This window comes from Fundulus heteroclitus, chromosome 20 (assembly GCF_011125445.2).
Source record: "Fundulus heteroclitus isolate FHET01 chromosome 20, MU-UCD_Fhet_4.1, whole genome shotgun sequence".
NCBI lineage: Eukaryota > Metazoa > Chordata > Actinopteri > Cyprinodontiformes > Fundulidae > Fundulus > Fundulus heteroclitus.
The window spans coordinates 8,501,437-8,524,991 of NC_046380.1; the positions used below are offsets into that span (position 1 = coordinate 8,501,437).

Genomic DNA, 23,555 nt, shown 5'->3' on the forward strand with positions numbered 1-23,555 from the left:
GAAAATTACCTTTTCTTGGATGACTTGGACGGATCTTGATCCGATGAGCCAGCATGCTCAACTTCGACAGCCTCAGTCCAGATGATTCTTTGCTAGCCGTGAAGAGGAAAATAGCCTCTTAATACTATATTTAAGTGCAGGTTTAACTACATAGAGGCCATCTAAATGACCAACTATGCGACACACCTAAAACCATTGACTATCAAAAGATAAAGCTGATGACTAGCATGGTGCATTGTTGATTAATCGCTGCTGTCATTTCACTATGAAGCAGGTTCAGTTTACCAATGGATCTGTTATTTACATAGCCTCTCATTTCTACACCACATGACCTTACTATTTACCCATAAAAAAACACAGGATTGCCTTCTAAACATCTTTGTATAACAGTCCCTGATACAGTGCATACATCAGATAATAAGCCAGGTGTGAACCATGCTACTGATAAGTGGAAGCAACGCTATAGTTCCATAAAGGCAGAATAAATGATGATTAAAAAACCCTCAAACGGGGTCCTCACTTGTACTGTAAACCAAAATGTTGTTTCACAAACCAGCCATTAACTTGTACAGACTACAGCTGCTATAGTCCCCACCATGACATTTGACCAGATTATTGTGTGTTACTAGGTCTCCTGAAGAAACCTTTTCATGAAGGACATTTTTTACCAATGTAAAAGTACTGAGATGTTCTGAAAAACACAAGTAGGACTGAAACTGGAAGGCAGATGAAATGACGCTCAGGAAAAATTACCTTTTTCTTGGAGGACTTGGACGGAGCTTGATCCGATGAGCCAGCATGCTCAACTTCGACAGCCTCAGTCACAGATGATTCTTTGCTAGCCTGTGGAAGGGAAAATAGCCTCTTAATACTATATTTAAGTGCAGGTTTACTAACATAGAGGCAATCTAATGACCACTATGCGACAACCTAAACCATTGACTAATCAAAAGTATAAAGCTGATGACTAGCATGGTGCATTGTTGATTAATCGCTGCTGTCATGTTCAACTATGAAGCAGGTTCAGTTTACCAATGATCTGTTATTTACATAGCCTCTCATTTCTACACCACATTGACCTTTACTAAGTTTACCCAATAAAAAAACACAGGATTGCCTTCTAAACATCTTTGTATAACAGTCCCTGATACAGTGCATACATCAGATAATAAGCCAGGTGTGAACCATGCTACTGATAAGTGGAAGCAACGCTATAGTTCCATAAAGGCAGAATAAATGATGATTAAAAAACCCTCAAACGGGTCCTCACTTGTACTGTAAACCAGAAAAATGTGTGTTATCACAAACCAGCCATTAACTGTGTACAGACTACAGCTGCTATAGTCCCCACAATGACATTTGACCAGATTAGTGTGTGTTACTAGTCTCCTGAAGGAAACCTGTTTAATGAAGGACATTTTTTACCAATGTAAAGTACTGAGATGTCTCTGAAAAACACAAGTAGGACTGATAACTGGAAGGCAGATGAAATGACCTCAGGAAAAATTACCTTTTTCTCGGAGGACTTGGACGGAGCTTGATCCGATGAGCCAGCATGCTCAACTTCGACAGCCTCAGTCACAGATGATTCTTTGCTAGCCTGTGGAGAGAAAATAGCCTCTTAATACTATATTTAAGTGCAGGTTTACTAACATAGAGGCAATCTAAATGACCAACTATGCGACAACCTAAAACCATTGACTAATCAAAAGAGATACTGATGACTAGCTTGGTGCATTGTTGATTAATCGCTGCTGTCATGTTCAACTATGAAGCAGGTTCAGTTTACCAATGATCTTTTATTTACATAGCCTCTCATTTCTACACCACATTGACCTTTACTAAGTTTACCCAATAAAAAAACACAGGATTGCCTTCTAAACATCTTTGTATAACAGTCCCTGATACAGTGCATACATCAGATAATACCAGGTGTGAAACCATGCTACTGATAAGTGGAAGCAAACGCTATAGTTCCATAAAGGCAGAATAAATGATGATTAAAAAACCCTCAAACGGGGTCCTCACTTGTACTGTAAACCAGAAAAATGTGTGTTATCACAAACCAGCCATTAACTGTGTACAGACTACAGCTGCTATAGTCCCCACAATGACATTTGACCAGATTAGTGTGTGTTACTAGGACTCCTGAAGGAAACCTGTTCAATGAAGGACATTTTTTACCAATGTAAAAAGTACTGAGATGTCTCTGAAAAACACAAGTAGGGCTGATAACTGGAAAGGCAGATGAAATGACGCTCAGGAAAAATTACCTTTTTCTTGGAGGACTTGGACGGAGCTTGATCTGATGAGCCAGCATGCTCAACTTCGACAGCCTCAGTCACAGATGATTCTTTGCTAGCCTGTGGAAGAGGAAAATAGCCTCTTAATACTATATTTAAGTGCAGGTTTACTAACATAGAGGCAATCTAAATGACCAACTATGCGACAACCTAAAACCATTGACTAATCAAAAGAGATAAAGCTGATGACTAGCTTGGTGCATTGTTGATTAATCGCTGCTGTCATGTTCAACTATGAAGCAGGTTCAGTTTACCAATGATCTGTTATTTACATAGCCTCTCATTTCTACACCACATTGACCTTTACTAAGTTTACCCAATAAAAAAAACACAGGATTGCCTTCTAAACATCTTTGTATAACAGTCCCTGATACAGTGCATACATCAGATAATAAGCCAGGTGTGAACCATGCTACTGATAAGTGGAAGCAAACGCTATAGTTCCATAAAGGCAGAATAAATGATGATTAAAAAACCCTCAAACGGGGTCCTCACTTGTACTGTAAACCAGAAAAATGTGTGTTATCACAAACCAGCCATTAACTGTGTACAGACTACAGCTGCTATAGTCCCCACAATGACATTTGACCAGATTAGTGTGTGTTACTAGGTCTCCTGAAGGAAACCTGTTTAATGAAGGACATTTTTTACCAATGTAAAAGTACGGAGATGTCTCTGAAAAACACAAGTAGGGCTGATAACTGGAAGGCAGATGAAATGACGCTCAGGAAAAATTACCTTTTTCTTGGATGACTTGGACGGAGCTTGATCCGATGAGCCAGCATGCTCAACTTCGACAGCCTCAGTCACAGATGATTCTTTGCTAGCCTGTGGAAGAGGAAAATAGCCTCTTAATACTATATTTAACTGCAGGTTTACTAACATAGAGGCAATCTAAATGACCAACTATGCGACAACCTAAAACCATTGACTAATCAAAAGAGATAAAGCTGATGACTAGCATGGTGCATTGTTGATTAATCGCTGCTGTCATGTTCAACTATGAAGCAGGTTCAGTTTACCAATGATCTGTTATTTACATAGCCTCTCATTTCTACACCACATTGACCTTTACTAAGTTTACCCAATAAAAAAACACAGGATTGCCTTCTAAACATCTTTGTATAACAGTCCCTGATACAGTGCATACATCAGATAATAAGCCAGGTGTGAACCATGCTACTGATAAGTGGAAGCAAACGCTATAGTTCCATAAAGGCAGAATAAATGATGATTAAAAAACCCTCAAACGGGGTCCTCACTTGTACTGTAAACCAGAAAAATGTGTGTTATCACAAACCAGCCATTAACTGTGTACAGACTACAGCTGCTATAGTCCCCACAATGACATTTGACCAGATTAGTGTGTGTTACTAGGTCTCCTGAAGGAAACCTGTTCAATGAAGGACATTTTTTACCAATGTAAAAGTACTGAGATGTCTCTGAAAAACACAAGTAGGACTGATAACTGGAAGGCAGATGAAATGACGCTCAGGAAAAATTACCTTTTTCTTGGAGGACTTGGACGGAGCTTGATCCGATGAGCCAGCATGCTCAACTTCGACAGCCTCAGTCACAGATGATTCTTTGCTAGCCTGTGGAAGAGGAAAATAGCCTCTTAATACTATATTTAAGTGCAGGTTTACTAACATAGAGGCAATCTAAATGACCAACTATGCGACAACCTAAAACCATTGACTAATCAAAAGTAATAAAGCTGATGACTAGCATGGTGCATTGTTGATTAATCGCTGCTGTCATGTTCAACTATGAAGCAGGTTCAGTTTACCAATGATCTGTTATTTACATAGCCTCTCATTTCTACACCACATTGACCTTTACTAAGTTTACCCAATAAAAAAACACAGGATTGCCTTCTAAACATCTTTGTATAACAGTCCCTGATACAGTGCATACATCAGATAATAAGCCAGGTGTGAACCATGCTACTGATAAGTGGAAGCAAACGCTATAGTTCCATAAAGGCAGAATAAATGATGATTAAAAAACCCTCAAACGGGGTCCTCACTTGTACTGTAAACCAGAAAAATGTGTGTTATCACAAACCAGCCATTAACTGTGTACAGACTACAGCTGCTATAGTCCCCACAATGACATTTGACCAGATTAGTGTGTGTTACTAGGTCTCCTGAAGGAAACCTGTTCAATGAAGGACATTTTTTACCAATGTAAAAGTACTGAGATGTCTCTGAAAAACACAAGTAGGACTGATAACTGGAAGGCAGATGAAATGACGCTCAGGAAAAATTACCTTTTTCTCGGAGGACTTGGACGGAGCTTGATCCGATGAGCCAGCATGCTCAACTTCGACAGCCTCAGTCACAGATGATTCTTTGCTAGCCTGTGGAAGAGGAAAATAGCCTCTTAATACTATATTTAAGTGCAGGTTTACTAACATAGAGGCAATCTAAATGACCAACTATGCGACAACCTAAAACCATTGACTAATCAAAAGTAATAAAGCTGATGACTAGCATGGTGCATTGTTGATTAATCGCTGCTGTCATGTTCAACTATGAAGCAGGTTCAGTTTACCAATGATCTGTTATTTACATAGCCTCTCATTTCTACACCACATTGACCTTTACTAAGTTTACCCAATAAAAAAACACAGGATTGCCTTCTAAACATCTTTGTATAACAGTCCCTGATACAGTGCATACATCAGATAATAAGCCAGGTGTGAACCATGCTACTGATAAGTGGAAGCAAACGCTATAGTTCCATAAAGGCAGAATAAATGATGATTAAAAAACCCTCAAACGGGGTCCTCACTTGTACTGTAAACCAGAAAAATGTGTGTTATCACAAACCAGCCATTAACTGTGTACAGACTACAGCTGCTATAGTCCCCACAATGACATTTGACCAGATTAGTGTGTGTTACTAGGTCTCCTGAAGGAAACCTGTTTAATGAAGGACATTTTTTACCAATGTAAAAGTACTGAGATGTCTCTGAAAAACACAAGTAGGGCTGATAACTGGAAGGCAGATGAAATGACGCTCAGGAAAAATTACCTTTTTCTTGGAGGACTTGGACGGAGCTTGATCTGATGAGCCAGCATGCTCAACTTCGACAGCCTCAGTCACAGATGATTCTTTGCTAGCCTGTGGAAGAGGAAAATAGCCTCTTAATACTATATTTAAGTGCAGGTTTACTAACATAGAGGCAATCTCATCTGTCATCAACATAGTCTCTCATTTTTACATCACCTTGACCTGTACTAGTGTTTACCCAAGAACACCGGATTTCTTTGGTCTTTTTTGTTGTTGTTTGTTTTTCAAAAAAAAAAAAAAAATACGACCTTAAGAAATTAAAACATTCTTACAACCTAAAATGTTTAACAAAATTTTCTTAAAGGAGCAATTAGTTCATCATTATTCATTACTAGTGAGTCGTTTGAGCACTGTCTGTTAGACCACTTCTTGCTCCACTACAGATTCTTTATTTAACATATATTTATAGACTTCCATCATAAATGTAAGTTATTCATTTTTTAAACAGAAAATGATCCTTGACAAACCTTCTCCCTCCATGGCCAGTCAGTCCCTCCATAGTTGTAAGTTATTTCCTCTCCAGGATTTATGTCTTTCACTGCAAATAAGCACAGATGTGGCTTTCCATCCACCAATATCTTTTTCATTGTACAGCTTGAATTCTTGTGGTCATCATTGACTAATCTTCCAAGACTGTTATCTTCTCGGGATGCATCGATACTTTCCAAATTAGGTGGGGTGGGGAGAATGGGGTTGGAGAAAGAGAAACAAATGTTATATAATAATCTTTTGGTTATTTTGTCAACAAGATAACTTTCAAAAAGCAGCACCACAAGCTTTGACAAGATCCAACTTATATTGAATTATTATAAACACTGGACTTACCACCACCATCTTTCTTGCCACAAGAAGTCAAACATGAAGACAGCACATGCACTATGATACAGTCTCCTCCTCCTTTGTGATTCTTCATAGTTTATCAACTCCCCTCTGTACTCCACCACAAAATCTCCTTTTTTAAAAGGAGTCGTGGCGAACACACCTCGTCCTAGACATATAGAAACTGTAAATTTCAGATCAGAACTCTACCATTGCTGACAGTGTTTCCTCTAACATTCAACAAAGGGGGTGCTCCATCAACCACATAACCCCCCTGAGGTTATACTGAGAATGTTTGCCTTATACAAATATAAGGATGATTACATCAGTTTAAACTCAATTATTATAAGCCTTAAGCTCAATGCAGCATGTTCCCTATGTACATGGCTCTATGGTTATTTTCAGGTGTCTTACAAACATATTGTTTTCTTTGATTCTCCCAAATCACCAAAGTCTGTCTGTTGGAAACAAAAATTCACCTTCCTGAGTTCATTGTTGAAATAAGATGGATGCTTTGTTTTGGGAAAACACATTTTTGTTGCTATATAGACCCTATAAATGGATCAGAAACAGATCCCAAATGTATTGAAATTAATATTCAATAAAAGGTATGCTGAAAAATATTATGAACTCTTGAAGATCTAGATTTAAAGGAGATTTTCATTCAATCAAGAAGTAGGAAGGAAGAAAGGCAGATATCCTCAAAATATAACCATAACTAAATATACCTGATAGAGACAAAAACATAAAAAGATAGCCAGAAAGATGGATAAACAAGAGACACAGAAAATTGCTCTTGTATAAAGCTGTATTTTGTATGGAAAGCGTGAGAAAAAGCCCCCCCCCCCCCCCCAAGACAGAATTTCAAAAGTATTTTCAAAAATACTTTTGTCATAATTTGTGGAAATCTCTGAATTGAGATAACTCTATGCACAGAAACCCACCTTTATAATGATTGATGAACTTCACTTCCAACCTTCCTGTCTTGTCACTGGCCGTTGCTGCATGTTCAGCTGCATCGCGTTTAGGTGGTATTCTACGGTTTATTGATGTCATTATCCTGTTAAACACACAGTACTGTTATAATCATTTTATAACAATACCAATCTGTTCAAAGTCTACGACATTTTTAACATGCAATAAAAGTCAAAATGGCGTCAGTCCTTCCAGGTCTATCACCGGTTCCTTCCACCATATTTGTAAGACGCATGCTTTTCTGAATATTATTTTCCTCATTAACTGTTTTAGTTTATGTATCTCTTAGACTACCATACAGTAATTATTGGAACTGCTTCAACCTAAACATAAAATAGTACGTTAGGTAACAAGAAAGTCATGCATAAAACATAATTGAGTCAATTTCAAAGACTCCATCTTGTTAAAAGGAAAACTTCATCTAAACTCTCAGTTTTGCTTATAAAAGAGTAGTTTCATCGATTTTAATAAACCCGCTCAGCTAGTTTTACCACTTATTACATTCTTAAAAGAAATTGGTACACTTAAATACAGTTTATACGGTTTATATGACAGAATTGACTTACACTTCCATGTGGTGAAGCAACTGCTTAGCAACTGCTTGGTCCTTCGTAAGCTCATTTCAAAGGTGTGCTTCTTTTGGTAGTCAGCGCAGCCCCGGGTGGAGACAAGAAAAACAGAATCTACGTGCTTCCGCCCGTCTGGTGTGTCTGCGTTTGTAAATCCAAATGATTCGAGTATGTTTGTGAAGTAATTTAAAGGGACTGCGTGTTTGACCTGATGGGAGTAACTAATAAACTAAAGAGGTTTTTGAAACGTATATATTACTAAAGTAACGGGAATACAAAGAATTGAAAGCCAGGATTTCTTCTTCTTCTGCGTTGGCTTCAGCGTGACACTAAGCTGGTCAGCTGGGAGACTGGTTTTGAGAGGCCTTTCATCTGGTTGCATGAATAGTACAATTGGAATCATAATTTCAACATGAATACTTTGTAGTATAAAAACCAATTAAAAAACAATTAAATAGTGAATTCAATGATAGAAATACAAACTATTTCAGTTTTTAAAAGTCTACTAAGCAGCTTATCACAAAATTCAAAGAAAACATTAAGGAACAAAAAATACACATGTCCTGAAACACAAACTAGAGCTTAAATTAATCAGCCTTTTAAGCCTATTAGCTATGCAATGTCAAAAAGAATTCCGCTGATCTCAAGAGGTTTATTAACATAATTAATTGCAAACACCTATTACCACCATGTCCTTCACCTGTACCTGGCACAGCTTTTAAGGTAGCTCATCCTCATCATCATCAGCCTCCTCTTCCTCCATCACTACTCATATGTCTCTTCCTCCTCTTCCTTCTCCTTCTAACTCCTATTCAATTCAATTCAATTCAATTTTATTTATATAGCGCCAATTCATGAAACATGTCATCTCAAGGAACTTTACAAAATCAAAATCAATCAGATTATACAGATTGGGTCAGATTATACAGATTGGTCAAAAAATTCTTATATAAAGGGAACCAATTAATTGCATCAAAGTCTTGACAAGCAGCATTCACTCCTGAAGAAGCGTAGCGCCACAGGGAGAGTCATCTGCACTGTCCATGGCTTTGCAGCAATCCCTCATACTGAGCAAGCAGGACGCGACAGTGGAAAGAAAAACTCCCCATTAACGGGAAGGAAAAACCTCCAGCAGAAGGTTGGCTCAGTACAGGGCTCAGTATGAACGGTCATCTGCCTCGACCAACTGGGGGTTAGAGAAGACAGAGCAGAGACACAACAAGAGAGACAAACAAGCACAGAAGCTCACATTGATCCAGTAATCTGTTCTACATTAAATGGTAATAGCAGGTGATTTCTTTCCCTGGATAATGTCACAGTTAACAGAACGCCAGACCAGGTGTACCTAGTATGAAGAAAAAAAGTGAACAAAAAGAAATGACAACAGTCATTTCAATGCAATGCAATGCAAGACTGGAGAACAGTAGAACTCAGTAGAGTGAGAAATATAGACCTTGATGTCCTCCAGTAGCCTAAGCCTATAGCAGCATAACTATAGAGGTAGCTCAGGGTAACATGAGCAACTTTAACTATAAGCTTTGTCAAAAAGTAAAGTTTTAAGATAAGTCTTAAAAGTGGACAGAGTATCTGCCTCACGGACCAAAACTGGGAGTTGGTTCCACAGGAGAGGAGCCTGATAGCTAAAGGATCTGCCTCCCATTCTGGTTTTAGAGACTCTAGGAACCACCAGCAGACCTGCAGTCTGAGAGCGAAGTGCTCTGTTAGGAACATACGGGGTAATCAGATCTCTGATATATGATGGAGTTTGATTTTTAAGGGCTTTATACGTTAGAAGGAGAATTTTAAATTCTATTCTTGATTTAAAGGTTTACAATGCAACCAGGGTTGATTTTCCAGCGAGGCTCCCCCAGAGGGCAAAAGTAAAAGGGCACTGTCGTAAAGATGCTCAGCTGTTCTCCTGGTTTCTCGGTCAAGCCAGGCGCGGTTGTTTTGAGCAGAAACACGAGGTCCTTGTCAGCCTTGCAGCCTTCTTTTTCTTTTAGCTCTCACCATTCGGAAAAAGCTTGCCCGATGTTCACCCGTGTACGACTCCTCTCTCTGTCCAGAGCCCTTTTCCTCTTTCTTGCCTGCTCCGACATGGGCTTTCGCTGTTTTCTCGCTGGTTCCGCCATGATAACTGCACAAATATCGCCACTGCGCTAGCAACGAGCATGCCTTTCACTGGGGGCGTGTAGCAGTTCTCGCCGTAAAGCAAGACCGACTCTCGCGATACACGAGACTTCTGAGCCTGTGGGTGCGAGCCGAGGGCGCCTGGGACATCGTCTTGGGAAAGTTTAATGGCTGTAAAGTCGGTCAAATCGCTGTTTCTGTTGCGCGTCTAATAGCTGGTTGCTACGGGCGTTCTCTACCTGTATGTCCTACCTAAGCGGCAAAAGGGGCGTTGCTCTTGAGACGGTGACGTCACGTGCGCGGTACGCTATTGCAAGTACGGTATTTCCCCTACAGTCCACCAGGGCGGCCGAGAAAACTTTTGTTCGACCTGAAATGACTCATTTAATCATCCAAAACGGTATGGAACAGATTAATTAACTGAAAAATGTTGCATAATATGCCTTTAACAGGAAGCCAATGAAGGGAAGCTAAAATTGGAGAAATATGATCCCTTTAATTGATTTTCAACTCTTGCTGCAGTATTTTGGATCTAAAGCTAATCTAGAGCTAAAGACTTTGAACTGCATTTTGTGGACTTCCTAATAGTAAAGAATTACAATAGTTCAGCCTTGAAGTAACAAATGCATGAACTAGTTTTTCAGCATCACGCCTGGACAGAATGTTTATAATTTGGCAATATTCCAGAGGTGAAAAAATGAAACTTCGGAAACCTGGTATTGGGATTTAAACAACATGTCTTGGTAACAAAATAACACCAAGATTTTTTACTTTATTACCAGAGGCCAAGTTAATGCTATCCAGATTAAGTGATTGATTAAGAAGTTTATTTCTTGAGGACTCTGGTCCAAAGATTACAACTTCTGTCTTGACAGAATTGAAATGCAGAAAATTTAAAGTCATCCAGCTTTTGGTGTCATCAAGACATGACAGCAGTCGAAGTAAATGATTGGAATCATCAGGATTTATGGATAAATATATCTTAGTGTCATCAGCATAACAGTGGAAATTAATCCCATGTTGTCTGATAAATTTGCCAATCGGAAGCATATATATAGTAAAGAGAATTGGTCCAAGGACTGAACTCTGTGGTACTCCACAAGTGACCCTAGAGTTTGAAGATTTATTATTAAGATGAACAAACTGGAATCATTCCGACAGACAAGATTCAAACCAGCCTAATGTTTCTCCTTAATCCCTACAGTATGCTCAAGTCTTTGTATGAGAATATTGTGATCAACTGTATCAAATGCAGCACTGAGATCTAACAGGACAAGTACAGACACAAGTCCATTATCTGAGGCCATGAGAATATGATTAGTGACCTTCACCAGAGCCGTTTCAGTGCTATAATGAGCTCTGAAGCCATTTTAAATGTTCATAAAGTTGATTAGCAACTACTTTCTCAAGACTTTTAGATAAGAAAAGAAGATTAGATATAGGTCTGTAATTTACTAACTCGTCTTGATCAAGAGATGGTTTCTTAAGTAAAGGTTTAATAACAACTACTTTAAAAGCTTGTGGTACATATCCATCTACTAAGGTTAGATTAATCATGTCTAAAATTGCATCACTGATCAAAGGGAATATCTCCTTAAACAACTTGGCTGGGATTGGGTCCAACATACAAGTAGAAGGTTTAGATGAAGCTAAAATTTTAGATAGCTCAGAAAGCTCTACTGCTTCTAAACAGTTCAAACACTGCGCAGGTTCTAAAGATTCCTCCAACACTGCCTCACTTACTGAAGACGAGGTAGTCATGTTTGGAAGGATGCCAATTATGTTATTTTTAATGGAGTCAATTTTATTTATGAAAAATCCCATAAAGTCATTACTGGAATGGGAATGGATGGATAAACAGAGCTGTGACTCTGAGTAAGTTTGGCAACTGTACTGAAAAGAAATCTAGGATTATTTTTATTCTCATCAATTAATGATGAAAAATATGCTGCTCTAACTCTGCGAAGGGTTAGAGCAGTTTAGCTAATCCTACCTAATCTGTCTTTCCAGATAAGGTAAGATTCCTCTTGGTGTGTAGAGCGCCATTTTCTCTCCAATTTCCTAACATTGTGCTTTAAGGAACGCAGCTCTGAATTAAACCAGGGAGCCAGCTTCCTGTGAGTAATCACCTTCTTTTTCAAAGGAGCTACATTGTTTAATCCAGAACAAAATGATGAAGTCACACCGTTAACAAAGGTTTCTACTTGTGAATGGGAAGAAACAACATTGCTGCCATCTGCAGGGCATTTCTGCAATACTGAGGATATTAAAAGGGGGACAGACTCTGTAAAGTTAGATATAGCATTATCTGATAAACATCTACTATAATGGAACCCTCTTTTGGGGGTGGAGAACTCAGTTAGATTAAACTCAAAGGTTATTAAAAATGGTCTGATAGAACAGGGTTGTGATGAAATACTGTTAATTCTTCACAATCAATCCCATATGTCAGCACGAGGTCTAAAGTATGAAGCCAAGAGTGCGTCGGTTTAGACACATTTTGAGCAAAACCAATTGAATCTTAAGATAGTTTTAAAGGCTACACTGAGGTTATCACATTCAGTGTCAACATAAATGTTAAAATCACCCACCATAATAACCACCATAATAGTCAGTATTTAACACCAACTCAGATAAGAAGTCTGACAACTGATCGTAAAACTGAGTGTAAGGGCCTGGTGGACGATACAAGGCAACAAAAAGAAGAAGTTTTATTGCTTTGCAGTTTGGATGAGGGAAACTGAGGGTTAGATGTTCAAAAGAACTGTAGTTAGTAATTGGCCTGGGACTAATTAATAAATCAGACTGAAAGATGGTTGCTACTCCTCCCCTCTTCCCATAGATCTGGGAATGTGGAAATTTAAATAATTGGATGGAGTTGACTCATTTATACTAACGTAGTCCTCTTGTAGCCAGGTTTTGTGTGACAAAATAAATCAATCTGATTATCAGAAATCAATTCATTAACTAAAATAAGTCTTTGGGGGAGAGACCTTATATTTAATAGACCACATTTAATTGTTTTATTTTTTGGTTCAAAGTTAGCCTTATTGATTTTTATTAGATATTTTTGATTTGTTCCTTTTAGATCAGTTTTTGATCTATTCAGTTTTGGCCGTGGGAAAGACACCGCCTCAATAGGGTAATGGGTGGGTAACAGTACAGAAGCTGCAGAGATGTGTGTTAAACTACAACTCTATGACTGGCATTATTCTGTCCCTCTGCACAAATGGCAAGCCTTAAACTGGTCTCATCAGCTACAAATAACGATAACAGTAATAATTATGAACATTATAATATTTATTTTGTCAGAACACATATTAAATAACAAAAAATAAGGAAAATACAAAACAAACAAGCACAGTAATGGAACTACTCAACTTATTCATATTTTTCTTGGGCAATTAAAAATACTTAATGAAGAAACACAACAGGAAAAGGATGTAGCCTATAGCTACTAAAATATTGTCGTCTGAACACTCTCTCCTGTAATTTCATCTGTGTACCGAACCTGAAACTGTCTCAACTTCGACCTGTATTTCCCTCTGGCGTTTCACTGATACAGCTCTGGTGAAGGTCACTAATGATATTCTCATGACCTCAGATAATGGACTTGTGTCTGTACCTGTCCTGTTAGATCTCAATGCTGTGTTTGATACAGTTGATCACAAAATTCCCCTTGAAAGACTTGTTTGTTCATTTTCAAACTCTAGAGTCATTTGTGGAGTACCACAGGGTTTAGTCCTTGAGCCAATTCTATTTACTTTGTATATGCTTTGAATTGGCAAAGTTATCAGACGGCATGAGCTTATTGAACTTTATTGATCTCACAATGGAGAAATTCACTTCTGCATCTTATCCCATCCCCTCGGGGAGCAGTGGGCTGCCACTGTGCGGCGCCTGAGGAGCAATCAGGAGTTAAGGGTTTTGCTCAGGAACCCAGAGTAGCAGTCTGTGGGAGTTGAACTCAGAACATCTGGGACCCAAGCTCATTCCTCTAACCACTAGACCACCACTCCCCTCAACTGTTATGCTGATGACACTCAGCTATATTTATCCATAAATCCTGATCAATATAATCAATTAATTTAACTACAGGCATGCCTTGATGACAACAAAACCGGGATGACTTTAAATGACCTGCTTTTAAATTCTGACAAGACAGGAGTTGTAATCTTTGGACCAGAGTCCTAAAAAATAAACTTCTTAATCTGGATGGCATTAAATTGGCCTCTGGTAATGTAGTAAAAGATGTTGGTGTTATTTTTGAACAAGACATGTTATTTAAAACCTATATTAAACAGGTTTCCAGAGGTTGCCTTTTTTTACCCCCGGAAATATTGCCAAAAATAGAAATATTCTGTCTAGGGGAGATGCTGAAAAACCTGTCCATGCATTTGTTATTTCATGGCTGAACTATTGTAATTCTTCACTATCAGGAATTCCACAAAATGCAATTTAAAGTCTTTAGCTGATCCAAAATGCTGCATCAACAGTTTTGATGAAAATCAACAATAGAGATCATATTTCTCCAATTGTAGCTTCCCTTCATTGGCTTCATGTTGAATCAAGAACAGAATTTAAAATTCTCCTTCTCACGTACAAAGCACTTAATAATCAAGCTCCATCATATATTTGAGTTCTGATTACCATATATGTTCCTAACAGAGCACTTTTCTCATAGACTGCTAGTCTATTGGTGGTTCCTAGAGTTTCTAAAAGTAGAAGGGGAGGCACATCTTTTAGTTATCAGGCTCCTCTCCAGTGGAACCAACTCCCAGTTTTGGTCGGTAAGGCACACACCCTGTTTACTTTAAGACAAAGCTTAAAACTATCCTTTTTGACAAAGATTATAGTCAAAGTGTCTTAAGTTACCCTGAGCTATCTCTATAGTTATGCTGCTGTAGGCTTAGGCTGCTGGAGAACATTAGGGTCTATTTCTCTCTGCTGAGTTCTCCTACTAATCTCAAATTTGCATTGTTCGTTGTCATTTCAGCTTTTAACTTTTTGTTGTAATTTTTTTCCTTCATAGTAGGTACACCTGATCTGGCGTTCTGTTAGGTGTGACATCATCTAGGGAAGACAAACCACCCGCGATTACCATATAACATGGAAAAGATTCCTGGATCAATGTGTGCTTCTCTGCATTTTTTGACTCTCTTATTGTGTCTGCTCTCTCTTTTCTAACTCCCAGTCAATTGAGGCAGATGACTGTTCACACTGAGCCTGGTTCTGTACGTGTTATTTCCTTCCTGTTAAAGGGGGGTCTTCCTTTCCACTATCGCTTCATGCTTGCTTAGTATGAGGGATTGCTGCAAAGCCATGGACAAAGCAGACGACTGTCCCTGTGGCTGTACGCTCCTTTAGGAAGAGTGAATGCTGCTTGTCAAGACTTGATGCAATCTACTGGGTTTCCTTAGATAGGACATTTTTTGACTAATCTGTATAATCTGATCCAATCTGTATAATCTGATTGAATTTAACTTTGGAATGTGTCTTTAGGTGACATGTTTCATGAATTGGAACTATATAAATAACATTGAATTGAATTATTACCTATTGTCACAAAAAAAACTAAACAGAAGGGTTTCCCAGAGTGTAATGTAAGGCTGGCCGACCACCAGGTTTAACTTGTGCTGGACTAACCGCCGCATGTTTATTTATTTTAAATAGATTTTTATAAGCCAGTATCAATTATAGCAAAGGCAGGTAAAGCTTTACGGTTTTGCACTCTCAGGATGTGGAGATGCTGCTGGGCCGTCCTCACCACTGCCATGGAATTTGCAGTCCAAGAGAGGTCATCATATCCAGATTAACATTATAGCAGTTTCAGTAATATGCTACTACCATGTCATAAATGTAAAGATTTTTTACTCTTTTGCAAGAATAAACAATTACCTCAGAGTGACAATAGCTAAAAAAAAAAAAAACATCAGTGTTGTGTATTGAACTGGTTTTAGTTCTTACCCGTTTTGACCAATAATTTAAAAGTTTTATGTGATAAACGTAACACTGAGAAAGTTAATAATCAATATGCAATCATGCCAATGGTTCCAATATATATGCAAAGGTAATAAATAACCAAAAAGGAAATGTTAAAAAGGCATTAAAATAGATTTTTTTGAAATACAAAGAAAGATTTTTCATTTGTCCCAACAATGCCACCAGAGCAAGATTGGTGTGTGATGTGTAAGTGTGCGTTCCTGCAGTACCTCAACCTACCACTAAAGGGCGGTACCGAGTAGACAATCTGATACACACTTAAGCACACTATGTTGGTTTTTGTGTATTTTAGAGACCACCCTAAAAATTTGTCAGCGTATCATATTGAACTTCCTTTGATCAAATCTATTAAAAACTTAGTGGGGACTAGGTTTTTGGTCCCCACAAAAAATTTGGTCCCCACACTGTGAGTGTGCTGTCAGGTGTTGGTCCCCTCAATGTAGCAAACACAGACACACACACACACACACACACACACACACACACACGCACCATCTTTGCCACAGCGAGCTGGGTGACTAATTTCTCCTGGGCTTTGGACTTTGGCGTGACAGAGGGCAAGCAGGAGAAAATCAAGAGAGAGCAGAAGTGGTGGAGCACTGTTAACTCACAGTCATCCACCCACACCAAAAGACCTTCCCTACCTCCTCTGTTATTGCCTTTTTGGCCACCAGGCTTTCTGTTTTTGTCTCATAGGCAGGTGCAAGCCCAGAGCACCCCGCATCTGTGTCGCCTCTGTGGGACGGTGTCAATTTGATTGCTGTTTATACTCCAGGTACTGGAGACAAAGCACACGCAGTGTGCGTGATGCTCCCATCTGTGAAGAAAAATTGAAATGTAAGTGTGTTGTTTTTGAATCCAATTCGAGTTGTCCTTGCTTGAATCCGTAGAGTGGAATGGGTGCCAATCAGTGTGGATTTGTTTTTCCTGTGCATCCTGCTGACAGAGCCTGACACAAATATCAGCTGCGGTACTGGCACAATCCGTGTATTTGCACAATTTGATAAAGACCAAACTGACAAGGTTTTAACCACTTACATAGGTGTTGCACTTTGCTGGTATGCATCAATAATTAAAAAAAAAAAACCAACAACAACAAAAAACACTGTTTAGAGCAAACAGTAGCTTTGTTTACGTGCACAAAATTTCACCATTGGATTAAAATGTATTCTGATTAAATAATCTTATTGCACTGTTTTGGCTTGGGGACGTATATGTCACGTTTATGTTGGGCGCACATGCACACTCGGGTTAGTTTGCCACATTCACAATAACTTGAGCCTGACAAGTGTTTATATGTACGGACGTGTCCCTCTCATACCTTTTGACGATGGTTTTCTCGAGATTACAAGTTCATTTTCTCGTTATCTAAAGATAACAATGACAGTTTTCTCGTGATAATGGAATGATTTATCTTGAGAAAACAAACTTTGTTTTCTCGATATCACAAGATTATTGGTGAGTTAAAGCTAATTCTATCCTTCAAATGCCACAAGAGCGGGAGAGGACTAAGTCATGGCATGTAGCCTATCTCTACAAGACAAGCAAATTGCAATTTCAGCCTGTGTTAGACCTCGAGTGAATAAAATCTGATGCGTTGATCAATACCAGGTTCTCCACGATCTGACATTTTTAGCTTGAACCTGTTCTGATAAGGCACACTGAAAAACTGAACATGAGCATTAAAAAAAGAAACAAAAATGCTATCCGTATCTCCTGATAATCAGCTCATTATCTCAAAAAAACAGTTATTGTTTTCTCATGGTAACGAGATAGTTATGTCATTATCTCGAGAAAACAATGGAAAAGAAATCATTCAAATATGTCCGCTCTCGGCTTCCGTATATCACGTTGGTAGGCGGGTACTCTGTGTCCCTTCGTCCAATCACCTCTGAATGTCCTGCTGAATGTCCCTCCTTTCCACAAACGGATTTGATGGGAGCAGACCCAGATTGATAATGTGCAGAACGGAGAGTTCTACACATTATTTGGCTTTCCAGATTAATTTACTATACCATTGGCCATTTAAAAAAAAACAGGCATTTAAAAGTTATACTTTTCTAACTTCCAGTAGCAGCTATCTGTGCTATTGCGCCAATGCTAGCTTGAATGGAAACAGGAACTACAGATTTGGTTCAAATGTGGTGATACTAAAGCAACAAGCAACATTTTTGTTGTTAATTTTTTTAAAATAAAGTTACAGGCTGATGCTTGTGTTGTTAAAGTTAAATTGCTATAGCCTTTCGCCAGCACAATATGGTGCAGTGTCTCTTTCATTCACTCAGTGAGTAGACAACAATATCCACAAATGCCTGGGATGTAATATTGATCAAAATCTTATCAACAAAACTCATTTAATGTTATATACCTATTTTGTTTTCTTTGATGCGCCTCAAAGCACTGTTCGGGGGATGACCTGTAAGTTTGACTTTAGGCATTAAATATGTGTATGTGGCATAATTAAGACATACTATCTGTTTGCTGTAATTCCCTCACTACCTCTTGTTCGCCTCCTAACACCTCTTCCCACTCACCTAATTCATTTAAACATTTAAAAAAGGGACATAAATAATTAAGAACTTCTAGCCGTCTGATGCTCTGAGCCAGGCCTCCTGTGGCATCCTGTTGCAAAGTTTGTCTGGATGGACACATTTCTAGGCTGCTCATTAATTGATGTCTCCCTTGACATCAGGGGGCTAATGTACTCCCAATTCTCACGTCTTACTTGCCGTGCTGATCCAGCATGTCACGTCTTCATCCATTCACATGAACGGTGTGATGGATTCGCCCAGAAAGTGTGATGTCACAAAGTCATGCAGAAGCTATTCAAAGGGTGCTTTCATCCCATGGGGCAGATCAGAGGGAATGCTATGTCAGACAGGCAGCTGGGAGTGGACAGGCTTCTTTTTCTCCTGTCTCTCCATCTGTGTAGCTGCTCTGGTTTGGCTTCTGCTGATCATGGCCTCATACTTTCAATTCTTTAAATGGCAGCTCTTGCCTAAAGGAAATGTTTAGGGAAGTCAAAAATTACAAATAAACAAAGAGCCCGTAAAATGAAAGCTTAAGTATCTAAGAACGGCAAAAGTCATAATGGCGCGTGGGGGGAATTCACAAAGTAACACAATCCCCTCCATTTTTTTGCAACGGTTGTACTCCCACCATTTAGTTTCACTACATTTGATTCACAAAGCAGACAGCACCAAATACATCACATCCTGCATATATGATTACAATTTGTGATTGCCTCAGGCTGCAGAGTCGCTTCCAAAGGTGCGTTCACACTGAGCATGAATGAGGCAGCCTGATCGGCTGGTTTACATGTTATCCCTGTGTACAGGTGCAAAACAGGAGCCATGCGATGCAAAGAGATGCAACAGGCGCAATTTTGGCAATTACAGCGAAGCCAGAGCGACACGGCACCTGTGATGGATGTGAAGCGATAGTGGCTGGAGTAGAGAAATCTGAACTTTTGTGTCTTGTCACGTTAGGACAATCAATCAGGAACTGGATGTGGAAGAAAAGCTGATAATGGTGGTCTGCGGTCAGACTGAGTTGTATGACTCAACCGATTATTACTACTGAGAAACTTCCAGAAAGGACCAAGCCTGGAGAAGTGGAAGTTTGGAGACTGTAGTGGCAGGTGAAACTTTAAAGTGAAAGCACCACTAGATAGCGACATTGTACTACTGTGTTTCTGGCTTGCCGCCTGCCATGCGAATTGCTGGCGATATGTCAGGTGAGCGACAGCGCACAAAAGTGACAACTTTGTCAGCAAAATCGAATTAAGCCGCAAATAAAGCAGCTGCTAAAAAGATCACAGACTTAGAGAAAATATTTACGCAATAAAAAAATAAAATAATAATTATAATTATTATTTTTACATTTTTTAATCAACCTCAAGGTATTTTAGAAAACCTTCAATAATATCTGACTGGAAGAATCATGTCAGAGTGAAGTTTCCAAATCAATACGCGATGCTGCAGGTTGCAATAAACAGCTGAATGATGGATCCCTATAACTGGTTCATTCAAACTTTTGCGCCACAAATATCACCAGATTTAAGCAAACTGAACTGAAAGCTAAAGCAGAGAATTAAAAGCAAGCAAACTGTGTCAGGGCATCGAGACTGCTTGCTCATTGGCATACTTTAGGAGCCGTTCTGACTTCGCATCCGGATTCACAATTTTAGGCGTGTTGGAGACCTGCAAGTAGCTGTGTGCGTCTGCCCCATTGAGCTCGCTTGCTCATCTGTAAAAACTCTTAATTTTCCCCTTACACCTGGTTAAGACTGCGAACAATATTTTTAGACTTTTGGGTTTTCATTGATCTTGATCACAGCATTGAATTAAATGTTTCAATTGGCCAACATGTATTTAAGATAATTTAATTATTACACTCTGAAACAGTGGGTCAAACAGTCTTCTTGCATTTGAAAAAAGCTGCGAGTTTGATTCCAGCTTCCCCTTGTCACATGTCAATGTGCCCCTAGGCAAAAGCACCTAACCCCAAGTTCCCTACCAATTTGCATGTTGGTGTGTGAATGTGTGTGTGTTAACAAGTGAGATTAGGTGAATATGGTTATAGTGTAACGCAATTTGAGTGGTCAGTATAACTAAATGACAAAGTACTACACAACAATTTTCAAATATGTTCACAATCCTATTGCACATTTCTTCTTAAGAATACCTTCTTGTTTGCTGTCTCACCCACATGTTTACGCTGTTATGCTGCTGCTCTCTTGGATGAGGCTGCAGTCAAGTCTGCTTTATAAAACACACCTATATTTGGAGGGTGTATGTATAAGGCAACGCAGTGTCACCAGCTTTTTTTTTTTCTCTGTCTGTTGTAAAACTGGTGTGATAGCTTTAAGTTGTAAAACTTTTTTGGGGGTATTTTCTTTAAAAGTAAAAAAAAAGCGTATTTTTTTTTTAAGTATGAGTTATGGTGACAAAAGCCCTCGGGTGGCAACAGTTTATCATAACTGCCTTTTGGACATATTGCTGTAGATTTACAGTGTCATGGCCAGCATGTGTGAATTTGTGTTATTTGTTATCCCGAGAGAAGAACCATGACAGAAAAGAAATATACTAATGTTTGTGAATGTAAAAAGAGAATCAAGACAAGCTCAAACAATGTCTGTAGTTTGAAATACTGTGCGTTATTTATGTAATTAAATAAACAAATGAATCAATCACAGATTTCCGTTTAATCTGCTTCTGTGAGATATCGTGTGTGGTTTTTCTAGTCACTAAATGTAATAATTATCATTATGATAAAAGATAAACAAGAATGTAGTTACAATATGTTCTATTTGCTGCTACCCAATATATATATATATATATATATATATATATATATATATATATATATATATATATATATATATACATACATACAGTATATGTCAACTTAGAATTCATGTGTCTGATGGTTGCTTATTTTTCACGAGCTGCTTCAACCATACAACTGTTTCTTGTTCATTTTATAGAATTTTCAGAGCCTTTATGAAACAAGATTGGAAATAAACAAACAAATAAATAGTTCAATGAGATATGAGTAATAGTCCTTTTTTGTTTGCTTTTCCAATTATTTGCTATTATTTTCATTTTCAAAACAATTCATGGAGTCTTATAGACAAATATTTGCAATAATTGAGGTTTTAAAAGACATTTTTGTTTTGATTGTTGAAACTTCCCCTTTATAACTAGTTGTAGAAAATTAAGTCTTGACTTTTTGTCTTGAAATAAAAAGCCTTTCAATACTGGGGGCTGTCATGAATGCCTGAGTGCCCATTCTGACCACTGTATTAGAGCCTTGCAGGAAATCAATTCAGGAAATATAGAGGCAATTATTTTGTCTCCCACATTCGCTGACAAAGTTGCAACTAAGCGAGCTGGGAAGAAAATACTGAAATAAAGAGAAGAAAATAAATATGTCTTCTTTGGGGGTTTGGGGACTTTATTAAGAGCATGGGGGTAATTTTAAAATCCTGTACACCTCTGCAAAGAAGCTGTAATTAATGAGCTTTGTGAGTGTTATTGATTTGTTGAAATCTGTACCTGTATTGTTCTGTTTTGACCCAACCTAAGATCAGCAGACTATATTTTTGATGAAAAATATCTTAAGCACAATATTTAAGTATTTCCTCTTTTATTTTTAGAAGCATGGAGCTTGCAAGGTTGGTAGAAGTTCAGTAGCAATCAGCTATGATACCCAACACAGGATGCCTGCTCTTACACTTCCCCCTTAAAAATGATTAAACCAACATACATGGTTTTTGGACAATTGGAGGAAGTAGAGTACCTGGAAAAAAACATGCAAACAATCAGTTCAATGGGGATTTGAATTGTAGGTCTGCTCTATTAACCACCCTGCAACAGCGCTAAAGGTATAGTTAGTAATCCTGTTCAGAAACACTTTTTGTTATACTGGGTAAAATTGTCCTTTCATCCTGAAAGTAGTTAATACATTATGTATTCTCAAAAAGGAGGTTAAAAAATCCTTCGTTATATACTCACCTCCCTCTGTCCCTCACGTTCTGGGGGAATCACCTTATCTATTGGTTGTCCCACATGCCAATCATCCTGACGTGCTCATGTAACACCAGTGTCCGTGCTATTTCCTTCCTAGTTTCCACTATGTATCCGGTTAGCTTAGTGGATAGGTTAGCGGTTTAGTTAGTGATTAGCAGTTAGCCAATAATTGTAGCTCCGCTGCTCTCACCGTAGACTTTGAACATGGCTGAGAGTCACAAGAAACAAACTGCGTTCATGTTTATGTGAACAAGAGGAATGCCTCAGTAGAAAGAAATAAGACCAGAGTGGATTTGGGAGATTTTTTCCATGCAATCCCCCTAAAGAGTGGAAGAGCAAGGTAAGATGGTATTGCGCATGCACAGTTATTCAAAAAGGGACTTGTTTGAGAAAATTCGCCGACCCTAGCTTTAAGTATCATGTCACTGTTATGCAGAAGAGAAGTGAATGTTACAGGAGAAGAAAATTGATTAATAGTGGATGGAATCAGCTGGGATTCAGAGCATGGGCTCTTTGTCAGGAAAATCGTTCCTCAAGCTTACTGACCTCCAAACTCTATGAAAAAGTGGAAGTATAAACAGAAAACCAATAAGGTGTTCGATGGGGGCAAGGCAAGACAGGGCAATCAAGGAAATAAAATTTGATCAGAAACTTGCCAAGCTAAGCAGTAAATGCTGGACATTTAAAGCTTTCCAATGTCTGGTACCAACTGACTGTGGAAACCCAGTATATAAAGGCAGGACAACAGGTGAATAGAGTGAGCTTGATTGTGCTGCAGCAGAGGAGCTACACAGGTGCAGCACATAATCCAGATAATAATTGTCAAGAGACAGATTTCTGATGAGAGAGAAACACACAGGTGGACCAGAACATGACCGTGTACAAATGGACTGCTCATTAATTATGAGTGTAATTGAGGTGTAATCTGCTCCCGAATCTAAGTTAACACACAAACTGCATTTGCACAAAGGTTTAGCCTGCCAGTTGTGGCCAAAGAACTAATTTCAAATGATGTATTTAAAGGAGACAGAATTATGAAAAATCCACTTTTTCCCAAAATACATTTTCTTGTGTACATGGAGTCTCTAGGAATGCAAAAACAATTAATGTAGTCTCTCCAGGAGCTGCATAGATTTCTTTATATT

The 23,555-nt window shown here is 38.5% G+C and overlaps 2 protein-coding genes and 1 long non-coding RNA gene across 5 annotated transcripts in view; 1 reads left to right on the forward strand and 2 right to left on the reverse strand.

Moving 5' to 3' along the window:
• LOC118567200 overlaps positions 1–5,972 on the reverse strand; it is a 21,071-nt gene extending 15,099 nt beyond the window's left edge. The window contains exons 1-6 of the mRNA XM_036151675.1: positions 5,849–5,972; positions 5,343–5,432; positions 3,042–3,131; positions 2,274–2,363; positions 1,574–1,600; positions 35–71 (exon numbers count right to left, since the gene is read on the reverse strand). Coding sequence (XP_036007568.1) covers positions 35–71; positions 1,574–1,600; positions 2,274–2,363; positions 3,042–3,131; positions 5,343–5,432; positions 5,849–5,968 — 454 coding nt within the window. The 5' untranslated portion in view covers positions 5,969–5,972. The remainder of the gene's footprint in view (positions 1–34; positions 72–1,573; positions 1,601–2,273; positions 2,364–3,041; positions 3,132–5,342; positions 5,433–5,848) is intronic.
• Positions 1–23,555, forward strand: part of si:dkey-238f9.1 (chemokine-like protein TAFA-2) — a 171,549-nt gene that overhangs the window by 30,460 nt on the left and 117,534 nt on the right. The gene's annotated exons all lie outside the window — the stretch shown is intronic.
• Positions 5,982–8,544, reverse strand: LOC118567201. 2 transcript variants are annotated; one of them, XR_004933541.1, is made up of 4 exons: positions 7,742–8,544; positions 7,145–7,260; positions 6,207–6,369; positions 5,982–6,041 (listed from the first exon to the last, which is right to left on the reverse strand). It is a non-coding gene; the product is annotated as an uncharacterized LOC118567201 (long non-coding RNA). The 2 variants fall into 2 exon arrangements; XR_004933540.1 differs by lacking the exon at positions 7,742–8,544 and having other exon boundaries at positions 7,145–7,629.